Raw genomic sequence first — 13,192 nt, forward strand, 5'->3', positions numbered from 1 at the left:
CTAAAACTACTTATACAGTTTATAACAGCATTCAGTAGAGGAGATTTTGGAACTCACATATCTTCATTTAAATATATATTTCGCCTTTTCAACCACATATGTATGAATTGCTCGGTGGGTTACGTACATAGAAAATTGAACAAATCCCAGTTCTGTTAAGTACCAACCTATGTCTAAAATATGGGACATTTTGATGTGGACACAATTATTTATTAAAAATGCGACACTTTTCAGTCCAAAGGCCCATCATTCTGTAGAGGAATTTTGACCTGCAAATAATTTAGATGCTAAAATGTATTTTAACAGGGCAGTGATATTTTTACAGGAAAATTGACATAAATGGATACTCCACAATTGTGATATTAGAGCCATATTATGATCTTACTTAAGGTGTACTACATCATATATCTGGCATTGAGTGATCTATATTCTTAGATAATAGATGTAATTGTGGGCATGCAGAAATTATCTTGTCTCTTCTCCTTTTTCTGCTGCTTGATACTAATGTTGTCTTGAATTCTGTTTTCAATTAACTTGTTTTCTGAGTTTTCTTTTATCATTGCCAACCATATCTGTCATTATTTAGAACAGGAGTGGATGGAAGGAATTGTTGGGGGCAATAGGCTGATACTTTAAATAGCATAGAGCGGGCTGTAAAGTACTGTAAAGCGGTATATAAGTCTAAGTTCTATTATTATCCTGGTGGCAGAAAGTTTAAGAAGGTTATACTAAATGAAGCCTTTCAAGAATGCAAGAGGTTTCCATGAGCTGCACAATGGCTCTGTGACTTTGGAAAAGGTATGTCATGAGATGCTGAATGTAGCCTCCAAGTATCATTTTGAAAGAAATATCAATAAGACTATCATGCAAGCACTTCTGGTACATAATAAAAAACAAACTGTATTGATCTTCTTAGATGTAGAAAAAGCCTTTGACAATTTGAGCTGGGATTTCTTGTTTAAGATTCTGGAAGATATGAATTTTGGACAGAACTTCATAAAATGGATGAGATCAATCTACCTCACAGAAAGCACAAATGATTGTTAATGGAGATCTAACAAAGCTTGTGAGATACAAAAAGGAACAAGACAGGAATACTGACTGTTCTTTTCTGGTTTATATAGAATACAGATATAGGACAGATGAGAAAACTGAGGGAGTAAAGATTAAAAAAGAAACATTGCAGATGATGGTGTTGGTTCTAGAAGATTCCTTAAAATGAATTGAAATATGAATGGACACATTAAAGGAATATGGTGTTTAGCAAGTTTTAAGATTAATAAACAGAAGATGAAGATACTAACTAAAATATGTAAATGGAAGATCAAACAGAATTGATAAGCAAATTAAGTTTTAAGTTTGAAAAGAATGTAAAATATGAGGGTATCCTTAGGATAAATATAAATTGTATGTTAATTCAAAATATGTTAAGACATGGAATGAAGTTAAAAACATATGTTAATATGGGAGGAACAACAATTTTCATCGCTGGGGAGAATTTTTGTAATGAAAAATGAATGTCTTGAATAGTATGACTTTTTATTTCAAAAGTTACTGTTTTGACAACTGGTACACCATTTAAAGAGTGGCAGAAGTTATATCTAAAGTTTGTAGGGGAAAAAAGCATGAGTTAAATACAGTATAATGTACTACAAGAAGCAAAAGAAAGAGAGGGTTCACCAGATTTCAATGTGTGTTTTGCAGTTTGCTGTTAGTTTGGATGAAACAGTAAGTGTTGCTGAGAAACAAAAGACTTCTATAGTTAGAAAGATATGATCCGAGATTTGGGTGGCATGGGTATTTGTGGTACAACAAAAACAAAGTCAATGTTTATTTTTTAAAAACCATTATGTTAGGCATGCCATATTGAGAATATGGAATAGATATAACTCCAGATTGTGCCTGAAAACCCCTTTGTGCCTCTCAGCACAAAAAGCATATTGTAGATGAGAAATAATAGGAAAGTACAACTGGCTAATTTGTGAACTAGAAATTTGTCAAGGGGGAATGTAAAATAAAATCAAGAGAATAACTGGTGGCAGAGGATATTGAAAGTTGAAACAGAAGTATGCAAATGAATGTCTGATAAAGTAGGCTAAAATTTTGGTTATAATATACAGATGAAACAATGGAAAATATGTGACTGAAAGAATTGAAATTTACACTATGTTATCATCTTAAATAGAATTTTTATAAAATGAAATATGGCATATGTCACCAGAGAAATTGAGTAGAATGTATAAAGGTGCTTAAAATTTATTTTGGAAATAGAGAGAGATGTTTTGCCATGTTTGGTGGACTTGTAAAAAAGTTAGAAAATTCTGGATTCAAGTACATATACTGATTCAGAGGATTTTAAAGATTACTATAGAATTGAAAACCAGAGTTTTTTCTTTTGTGATTGACAGACAAACAATTGCAAGCATATCATGGAACTTTGTTTTTGTACATGATAACTGTAGTGAGATTATTGTATGGATCTGGACAGAAAAAATGGGCATTGACCACAGAGGAGGAATGGTTAGTTAAAATGAGAGCTGGATCTTGCTAAGATGTTTAAACTGACTTACCTGGTCAGGAAAAAAAAACCCCAATAAACCACATTTATTGCTGACTAGAAGCCTATTATAAAATGAACATACTGTATGATTTATGGTTTTGATAATTAGAATAGAAAGAAGAAGGGTACACTGTAACCAGAGAGTAAGAAGTAATTTTATGCCTGTTATAAAGAAAATTGAAAGCTACTTCTTTGTATCTTTTTTCTTTTATATTTTCTTTTACTTTTTCCTACTTTTAGTTTTCTTTTTTATTTCTTTTTCTTTTTTTTACTCTATGTTAGTTTGCATTAGTTTTTATTTTGTTTTTAAAACATTCAATACAATCATATAAAAGAGAATTCATTCCAAATATGATAATAACAGCACATTTATTTATATGGTACTATGATTTTGCAGATTGTTTTATTTGTGGTATGCAGAACAGAAGGGAAAATACGCCACTCTCTGTGTAATAAAAGAGAGGCAGAAAGAGGAGAAACCAGGAAGTTCGTACAAAAGAAGTTTGTCCACATTTCAGCTTATTAACACAAAAGGGCAGTCTGATTGGTTATTCATTACCAGGAGTGACACGGTTTTGGTCTCTCTGCAGTAAGCTACAGTATATCTTTGAGTTATTAGGCGGAAGAAAGGTAGGGAGATTTAGCTGGAAAAAAAAATCTGTTCTGCTTCTGTTTGCTTATTTTAGCTTTTTTTTTGGCTCCCAAGAGAATGGCTCAGGTCTCTCTGAATGATCAGAAGAGGAAGTGAAAAATTCCCCTGACACGAAGATGAAGATTTGCTTTTCATTACTCAGGTTTCAATCTTGAGTGAGTAGCCACAAGACGAGGAAGAAACTCTTGGGGAAGACTTCTTATTTTTAGAAATTGAGAGGAAAGAAGTCCAAGTAAAAGATCTTCCCCAATCCCAGCAAAGCCTCTTGGCTTTTATCTTGTTCAAAGGGATCGAAGGATGAGTTTGGAAATGACAGATAATGAAAGAAAAAGCTTTCAAGGATTTGTGAATGCTTAACGGGGAGGACCAGAGAAAGAGAGAGAGAGGGGGAAAAAAGAAAGAAATTGAAGAAATTGAAGCTAGCAAGTAAGAGGAGCCACAGCATGGGGAACTGCTGCCAGAAGAATTGTGCAAGTCTGGAGTCCTACGTGCTTTGGCTTTTCAAAGTTTGTGATTGCAGGTCAGGAGGTAAGACGGCGACAGGCGATGATACAAATGGCTCTTCGGTAGGACCAGTGATAACACCTCCACTCAGAATGGTAGAACAGAGCTGCAGATTTATTGCCTTGTTTCCTTACCAAGCCCGGACTGAGGATGATCTGAGTTTTCAACCTGGAGATAAGCTTGAAGTGCTGGATACCTCTCAGGAGGGCTGGTGGTTTGCAAACCTGCTTGTGGAGAATGGTCTTGCCAGGCCTGGACAAAAACTGCAAGGCTATATCCCAGCTAACTATGTCGCTCCTGACCAGAGTATTGAAGCTGAACCGTAAGTTCCGATATAGAGGTAGAGCTGGAGCTAGAGGAAATACAGGCAGTCCTCAGCTTACGACCACAATTGAGCCCAAAATTTATGTTGCTAAGTGAGAACATTGTGAAGTGAGCTTTGCCCCATATTATGACTTTTCTTGCCACGATCGTTAAGTGAATCTGGCTTCCCCATTGGCTTTGCTTGTCAGAAAGTTGCAAAAGGTGGGACACTGCAACCGTCATAGACGTGAGTCGGTTGCCAAGCGACTGAATTTTGATCATGTGACTATAGCATGCTTCAATGGACATAAGTGTGAGAAATGGTCATAAGTCCTTTTTTTCGGTGCCATTGTAACTTTGAACAGTCACTAAGCAAACCGTTCTAAGTCGAGGATTGCCTGTAGATTTCTAGATAATGTACTGTATTGCAATCACCAAACAGACAAATAGTCTTGGGGAAATGGCCATATGTATGTGAAGCTAAATATATGGAGAATGCCCTTTTGAGAAACCAGAAGCAGCCAAATGTTGTTGTGGGGCTTTTGGCTAACATGACATTTGTGTAGACCTAATTCATCCATTATTTTCAACAGAGATTGGGACTGGTATTATATTAATCGTATATACAAATTGATTTTGGGTTTGTTTTTTTTTAAATATTAATGTTTCCCTTTCTCAGAAAGAATTTATTTCTTAATGAATTACTATGTGTGGATAGGTATGTGCAGATGTACTCTTTGCTGCTTTAGAGATGAAATACGGAGTAAACAGGACAAATGGAATCTCTTACACACCTCATTTAACAGTAGCTACTGAGGTACCTAGATAGCAATAAAGAGAACCCCTTCTGGAAGGTGTGGATTTTTCCTTCCTTGAACAGACTTTCTGGGCTGCAAAACTCTTTGGTTTTTGTTTTCCTGCCATCATAACTTGAAAAAGTTAATTGTCGCCCCGGGATCACCCAAAGGCATGAACAGAGCAATTTTCTATTTAGCTGTGACTTGGAGGCATACTGCCGAAACTGAGTGGCTTTTAAAGCGGGAATACAATATCTAGGCCATTTAGAAAGTGAAACATTCCAGATCTCCTCAGTTTTAGGATTGCTATTTTAATTATTCAAATATTTAGAAAACTAGTTTGGCAATGAAGACTGGTGAGACTTAATTGCAGCTTGATTGCTCCTTGTTTACCTTAGTCCACAAAGTTTGAGGTTTTATTTGCATGCATAGATAAATCAGGGCTCTAAGTTCCTTATTGCAATTTGCATTCATTATTGAATGAAGAAATATGTGCTGAACAAAATTGTCTTACTACAGGGAGTTTTAAGAAGTGGATATGATTCACTGGTGCATGTCTCCTCTGATTTTAAGGGCATTTGAGGATTTAGGTGCTGTGCATGTCTGTGTAGTCAACTTTATACACTAAAATAAAAACAAATGTCTTTTAATATTATTAAAAAGTAATGCATTGTATCATAAGTCGTGGCATAAGAACTAAAGTCATAGAGAAAGGGGAAAAGTAATTTCCAATTTTCTTCAATAGAGTTACAGAAACGAAATAGATTAACTTCTTGCTTTAAAATTCATGAGCAGTCATAAGTCAAGAACTATCTCCAGTCTGCTAAATTTGAGCAGCATATTACTCCCCAGCTTTTAATTGGGATTAAAATCATTTATACAATCAGTTAACAACAAAAAAACCCCAGCCACTAGAAGTTATGAGTTTCTACTATTTTCATTGGAACAAAGATATGGAGCTGTTTAGCTGCTTGAGTTTAAGCTACCTTCTAAAGAAAAAGATGGGTAGACTGAAATCTTAAGGAAATAAATATAATTTGTTGTCATTATACAGTACATGTTTCAATACTATGTGTGAGCCCTAAGCCAAATGGAGGTCTGGAGCTTTAAGACTTCATAAATCCTGCTCATTGGTCATGCCTCAATCTTCAGCAACCTGTGATTATTATGGCTTCCTGTTATGTAAGCCATAAGTCATGGATATCCACGAATGAGCCTTCTCAGTGTTGCTCCTTTGTTTCTGGAATTCTTTTCTAGAGCAGCATTTCTGAACATTGGCAAATATAGGGTGTGTAGATGTTGACTCTCAGAATTCTGGGAGTTGAAGTCCATACATCTTAATGTTGCCAGCTAAGTTTGATATACACTATCTTAGAGAGATGGATTGGAATTTACTTTGAGAATTGATGTTCTGAGGAAAAGACATTCTATCTCTGAGGGATTTTCATACCAACTTTCTTTTTAAACAAAGTTTTTATTTTTTACAACAAACATACGAACAAAACATAAAAACATAAAACCATCTTTCAATTATATACATACAGTGTGTCAGTTGGTTACAATCTTTTGTGCTATCCTTTTTTTACCATTACTCACAAGTTATATAAATTCTCACCCTATCGATCTAGCTTGTGCTTATATAATATCAATTATTAAACATTCATTTGACTATTTTTCCATCATTTTATACGAGATATTCTAATTTTCATTATGATTTAATCTTATACATTCATCCAATGGTTATATATTTTATATTGTATTCTATATCAATCTATTAACTTTTATTGTAAGGCTTACTAGTCTATTTCTTTACCATGTCTTTTTATCTAACCATTGATAAAATAAATTCCATATCATATAAAATTGTTTATCCTCTTGTTCTCTAATTTCAAATGTCAATTTACTCATTTCGGCACAGTCCATGGTTTTCTTAATAATTTCCTCCTGCATAGGTATTTTTTCATTTTTCCAGTTCTTAGCAAATACAATTCTAGCCGCTGTTAAAACAGGGATTTTCATACCAATTTTTAATCTATGCTACAATTGTACTTTTTAATGTGTTTCCTCCTGGCATATATTTGAATGCTTTTCAAAAGATTACTTACTGCTTTTTGTATATGCTATCTTTCTTGCTCTTTTTCTTCCTCCTCTTCTTCTCCCCTTCCTTTTTTGTTCTCCACATGTTGGTTTCTAAGGATTTTGTAAGATTCCCTGGGAAAATATTTGTTTGCAAGTATGTTCAACTTTAGTACATTTTAAAAATAAAATAAATGAGAAATAAATGTTTTTAATTATTATTATATGAAATAATGCCTTCTTGCTTAACTACTTGGCTGAAGTTAATTCAACACACCTGTTCTGTGCCTCACATAAACAAGATTTTGTTGATATCAGTAGTCTGCTAGGTGTTCTTGCTGTTATCAGAAACATACCAGGTGTGTGTTGCTAGGCTGTTCCAGGAATGTTTGCTGCCAATGGAAGCATCTGCAGACAAATGCATTAGGAAAAAATGCTTATAATGACTTTTTATTCTTAGCACAGTCTTTTATTCCTGGAAAGGAAGTAATACTCTTTACATAATGACCATTTCTGCATGTTGCCAGCTCTCAGATATGGGCTTATCAGTCCAATCTTACCTCAGTTCAGAGGTTAAGCAGTATTGGTCCAGAGAATTCCCTGGGTCCTACTTTGGGTGAGACTGGGAAGGTTAAAAAAAATCCTGAGCAAAGGCAATGGCAAACCTCTTTGTTATTTTTGGTTAGATAAAGGATGTGAGGTCCCCATGCATCCATCAGGATTTGAGTTTGATGCAAGCACATATGTATCTCAGAAACGACCCTTTAAAACTTAGCACCGATTGCAATTGATCCATGACAAGAAAATTACAGAATAATAAATAAGATACATCTGAAACTCATTCATCTCTTGTCATTTGTAATAAAGAGGACCACAATGTGGATGTAAAAAAAATATGGATGTTTTTATGGGAGGTGTAAAGCAACATGCACCTCAAATGCCTAGCTGGAGAAGGCTGTATCTTAGTCTTTTCACACATCAGAGTAGCTAAACAATAAAGTGCTTCTTTTTCACAAAATGCTACAGAAGTAGCTGTAGCACTCATGAAATTGTGTGACTATATTTTTCACTAACATCGGATTTTCATTCCCCTGTGTAGCTGAGGGAGCTCATAACATCCTATTTACACAGTTCCTTTGCTATTGTCTTTATCTAAACTTGAGGGGCAAACCTGGGGAGTCACACAATTTCATGAGTGCTATTCAGAGCTGTTAACGAAGACATGCAATTCACAGGAAGGATGGGCTTATGGATGAATTTCATATCCAAACAAATCTTTTCTAATGCTCCAGAGATTTAGGAGTTCTCAGCAATTAAAAAACATAAAATTACTGTTTGATATGTTTATGATTAAGTTACAAAGTAAATCATGTTATTTAAGGACAGCTGTTGTATCTTTCCTAGCTTATAATATCTATACAATATTGTGAGATAGTATATGTGCAGTGTTGTTTCTCTCTTAAGCAAGGCAATTTCTGCCAAGAGCCCAAACAGATTTATTTATTAGATTTTTATCCTGTCTTTATTACTTTATAAGTAAGTCAAGGCTGTGAACATACATAATATTCCTTTCTCTTTTGGTTTTCCCTGTGAGGTGGGTTGGGCTGAGAAAGAATGACTGGCCCAAAGTCACCCAACTAACTTTCATACCTAAGATGAGACTAGAACTCATGATCTCTGGTTTCCCCGTGGTAAACAACTCTGCTTAACAACTAACTCCCACAGCACTGCCTTATGCCTAAAGATATTTACCCAGGCCTGTATTGCTATTGTTTTTCTCATCTTCTTATCCTTCCTACTACCTTCTCCTATTGGTATTTTATGATTTATTTTATTTATTTATTTTGATTTGTCACTCACTTATAAGCTAACAGGTATAAGTATAAATATGAGTAGGAATACAGGAAATAGGTACGAATAAATGGGGACAATAAGACAGGGACGGTAGGCACGATTGTGAATTTATGCACACTCCTTACAGACCTCTTTTGAATGGGGTGAGGTCAAAGGAGTGAGGGTTAGAGGATGTAACAACAGAGTCAGGTAGTGCATTCCAGGCATTGACCACTCTGTTGCTGAAGTCGTACTTTCTGCAATCAAGTTTGGAGCGGTTTACATTGAGTTTGTATCTGTTGTATGCTCTTGTATTGTTGTGGTTGAAGCTGAAGTAGTCATTGACTGGTAGGACATTGTAGCAGATAATTTTGTGTGCTACGCTTAAGTTCAATCGTAGGCAGCATAGTTCAAGGTTATCCAAGCCTAAAATCTCAAGCCTGGTGATATAGGGTATTCTGTTGCAAGAAGAGGAGTGTAGTACTCTTCTTGTGAAATACTTCTGGACTCGCTCAATTATATTAATGTTTGATATACAGTGCGGATTCCAGACTGATGAGCTGTATTTGAGTATTGGTCTAGTAAAAGTTTTGTATGCTCTAATTAGCAATTCGATATTTCCAGAGGAGAAGCTTCGTAAGATTAAATTTACAACTCTTAATGCCTTTTTGGCAATGCTGTTACAATGAGTTCTGGTGCTTAGGTCATTTGATATGAGTACTCCAAGGTCCTTCATAGAGATAGGATCATCAACGAGGTCATATCCACCTAGTTTGTATTTGGTGTACTGATTTTTTTTACCAATGTGTAGGACAGAGCATTTGTTGGTCGAGATTTGGAGTTGCCAATTGTTTGACCATTCAGACACATAATCAAGGTCACTTTGAAGGACAGTAGCATTGTTGGTGGTGTTGAATAGTTTTACGTCATCCGCAAAGAGGACACAGTTGCTTATAAGGTGATCGCAAAGGTCATTTATATAAAGAGTGTGGGTCCTTGAGGGACACTGCTGTTAACTGGAGCAGGGTTTAATATAGTGCTACCTATTTTTACTATTTATTGCCTGTTTGACAGGAATGCAGTAATCCACTTATGAAGGGATCCGGAAATGCCGTAAGAGTATAGTTTTAACAGTAGTTTTTCATGTACCACTGAATCAAAGGCTTTGCAGAAATCTATGTAAATTGCATCTATAGCTTTACCCTGGTCAAGTAGAGTAGTCCATATGTTTTTTGCAGTGTAGGAATTGAAGATTGTAGGACAATTTTTTCCTGAAACCAAATTGTTTTTGGGAGGCTAGGTTGTTTGACTCTAAGTAAGGATGATGAATTGGTTAATGATTGATTCCATGACTTTGTACGTGACACAACACAGTGAGATTGGTCTATAGTTTTCAGCCAGGCTGGGGACACCTTTTTTGAAGATAGGGATGACCGTAGCTAAGGACCCTAAGTTCGGTAAGGAGCTGGTTCTGAATGATATCTCATATATAATGCTTAGGGGTTCCGCTATGGCAGAGGAGAGCTTTTTGAAGAAGTATGCACATAATCCGTCGGGGCCAATAGATAAGGATGATTTTAGGTTATGTAGTGCCTTTTCCACGTTATCTTCTGTAAAGTCAATATGTAGTTGATCATTACAGCTAGTTGTGGTACGACTAGGAAATGTGGGGCATGAGCCATTGCTGTTTGAAAGACTAAACTGAAAAATGTGTTGAAGAGGTTGGCCTTAATGGCTTCATCTTTGCAGTCTTTCCCATTTGGTCCTTTTAGGGGTGGAATGGTTCTTGAGTCTTTAAGTTTGGTGTTTACAAAATTGTAGAAGGCACGGGTGGATTTTGTACATAAGAGATTTTCCTCTTGCTTGCAGTGGTAATTTGTGCATTCTTCCTTTATCTGTTGGCATAAAGTGTTGTATTGGTTTTTAAAGTTTGTTATGTAGCTAGTTTTGTTTTTACGCCATAGCGATCTCTTTTTTTGATTGGGTAATTTGTTTTTGTTTTGTTTTGGGGGGTTACTAATGGTACATATAGTTTAATGACTCTTTGAAGTTCAAATAAGAATGCATTATAATGGTCTTCTGTAGTATTACAGCTAGAGAACAGAATGTGCCAATCAAGAGATGATAGGTTGGCTTCTATGAGATCATAGTTGGCTTTTTTGAAGTTGTATTTTGAAGATCCATCATTATGATCTTCTTTGTGAGGGCGTAAATTGTTTGAAAAGGATTCTTGTATTTGTAGGCCATCTATTGAGTTTGAGCTGTTGCAGAAGATGAGGTTGTTGAGTCTAGTATGGTTAGTTATAATTGATCCAGTCCCAGTGTAGTAACAGCATTGTACAGAGTTGCATGTATGGGTCCGAATGTACATTCATTTAGGGTCCAATTTATAAGAGGTAGATCGAGGTAACCAAGGAATATAAGAGGGTGTGGGCAAGAGGCAGCACAGTGTTTGCATGAATTATGTCATAATCAGGGGCTCAGTAGCATAGTAAGACGCGAATTGTGGTATTTGATGACAGTTCACAGACAATGGCCTCTGGAAGAGCAAGTTTCTGTGTAATTTGAATTGTTTTTAGATTTAAGGATTTTTTGTAGAAGATAACAACTCCAGCTCCTCTACAGATTTCACAATCTGACCGATAAACGCGATATTCTCTGACTGTGGTAACGGAGTCTGGAAAAGATGCGTTTAATCATGTCTCACAGAAAAATATAATGTTGAATGTGGTCATGCCTAATAAGATGAGGATTTCATGCATTTTGTTTGCGAGACTTCTTGCATTGAGTAGTTATCACTTGTTGTTTGTATCTTACAATGTATGATTGCATCGATGTATGTATGATGACCTTATGATTTATGATCTATGTCTTATCATATGTCAACCTTATGTTGTTTGTGGGTACACTGAAAGCTTATGAACTGGAGACAAATTCCAATCACACTTGGCCAATAAAGAATATTTTAATATTCTAATTATAGACCTGTACCTACATCAGTGCAGATAGTTCTCAACTTACACTCACAAGTGAGGCCAACATTTCTCTTGCTCAGCAAGATTGTTAAGTGAGTTGCACCCCAATTTATGACCTTTTTCCCCAGTAGTAAATTATACAGTTAAGCAAATCTGATTTCCATCATTGACTTTGCTTGTCGGAAGCCAGCTGGGAAGGTTACAAGTGATGGTCACATGACCCAGGAGACTGCAACTGTCATAAGTACATGCCAGTTGCCAAGCAGCTGAATTTTGATCACGTGACCATGGAGAAGATATAATCATTGTACGTGTGAAAACCACTCATAAGCCACCTTTTTCAGTGCTGTTCTAACTTTGAATGATTGCTAAACGCATGATTGCAAGTTGTGGATTACCTGTATATGTTCCTAACAAGAGCTGTGTAGAATCAGCTACTTGGCTAGAGATAGAAATACTGCTGAAGAATCACTCCATGCAATATGAAATGTAGGAATGAGAGAGCCCATACCCAAGAAGTTGATTAAACTATGTCATTCATGAGTAGTCTATGTAGGATCTACCACTACAGTATATCTTCTGTCTTTCCCCATAGGAGAGAGATTGGCAGAGGCAGGAGAAGGGGTCCAAAGGGGAATCAGCTTAGAATCTCTACACAGTCACAAGAGAGCTAAGTTACAACCCCTCTTGAATGCTATTGAACCAGAAGTGGTATTCAGCAGGCTCTGACCAGTTCTGGAGAACCGGTAGCAGAAATTTTGAATAGTTTAAAGCAGGGGTCGACAACCTTTTGGACCTCAGGGACCACCAAACTCATAATTTTAGATCCCAGGGACCACTAAACAGTTCTGTGGTCTAATTTGTGGGTGTGGCTTGGTGGTCATGTGACTGGCTGGGCATGGCTTGTATGTAAATATTATAAATATTGATATAAATATTGATTTTTTTTGTAAAAAAGAGCAACTTTTACCCAAAATCAGGCAAAGCAGGCAGATTGAGTTGCTCACAGAATCATTCAGTGACCTATCTATCTGCCATTGTCTAGCTCAGTCTCTCAAATGTGCTTGCCATGAGTCTGCACTGAATTTGCTTGCAAGCAAACCTTCAGTCCTAAGGGAGGTTCGGCTGTGCTGAGCCGAAGATCTAAAGACTAGCTAGAAAGCAAGAAATCCAACCATTTCCTGCTTCCTAGCTAATCGAAACCTCCCAGCACAGCAGAACAGATGATGGTCGGAAAAAGGAAAAATAGCAATTTAGCAGGCAAGTTTACCCGGTAAGGAGCAAGTGGGTGGGGAGGGTTCCCGCAGGCCATGTGGGCGGCGCAGCCTTGTGTTTCTGCGCAGCCTGGATTAATTGCTTTGTGGGGGTACTCTGGGAGTGAGATTTCTCTGCGGCCCACCAAAATTTTCTCATGGCCCACTAGTGGGCCACAGCCCATCGGTTGGTAACTGCTGGTTTAAAGAACTGGCAAATACCACCTCCGACTGGAGAT

At 36.5% G+C, this 13,192-nt stretch overlaps 1 protein-coding gene across 1 annotated transcript in view; it reads left to right on the top strand.

Annotated features, from left to right (window-relative positions):
* The first annotated feature begins 3,115 nt into the window (after positions 1-3,115).
* The window catches only part of FRK (fyn related Src family tyrosine kinase), a 61,140-nt gene continuing 51,063 nt past the window's right edge, over positions 3,116-13,192 (top strand). The window contains exon 1 of the mRNA XM_026666700.2: positions 3,116-4,038. Within this exon, the coding sequence (XP_026522485.2) occupies positions 3,656-4,038 (383 nt within the window). The 5' untranslated portion in view covers positions 3,116-3,655. The remainder of the gene's footprint in view (positions 4,039-13,192) is intronic.

The sequence above is a fragment of the Notechis scutatus genome, chromosome 1 (genome assembly GCF_049901735.1).
Source record: "Notechis scutatus isolate UNSWTSFEM ecotype Mainland chromosome 1, rNotScu1.2, whole genome shotgun sequence".
NCBI lineage: Eukaryota > Metazoa > Chordata > Lepidosauria > Squamata > Elapidae > Notechis > Notechis scutatus.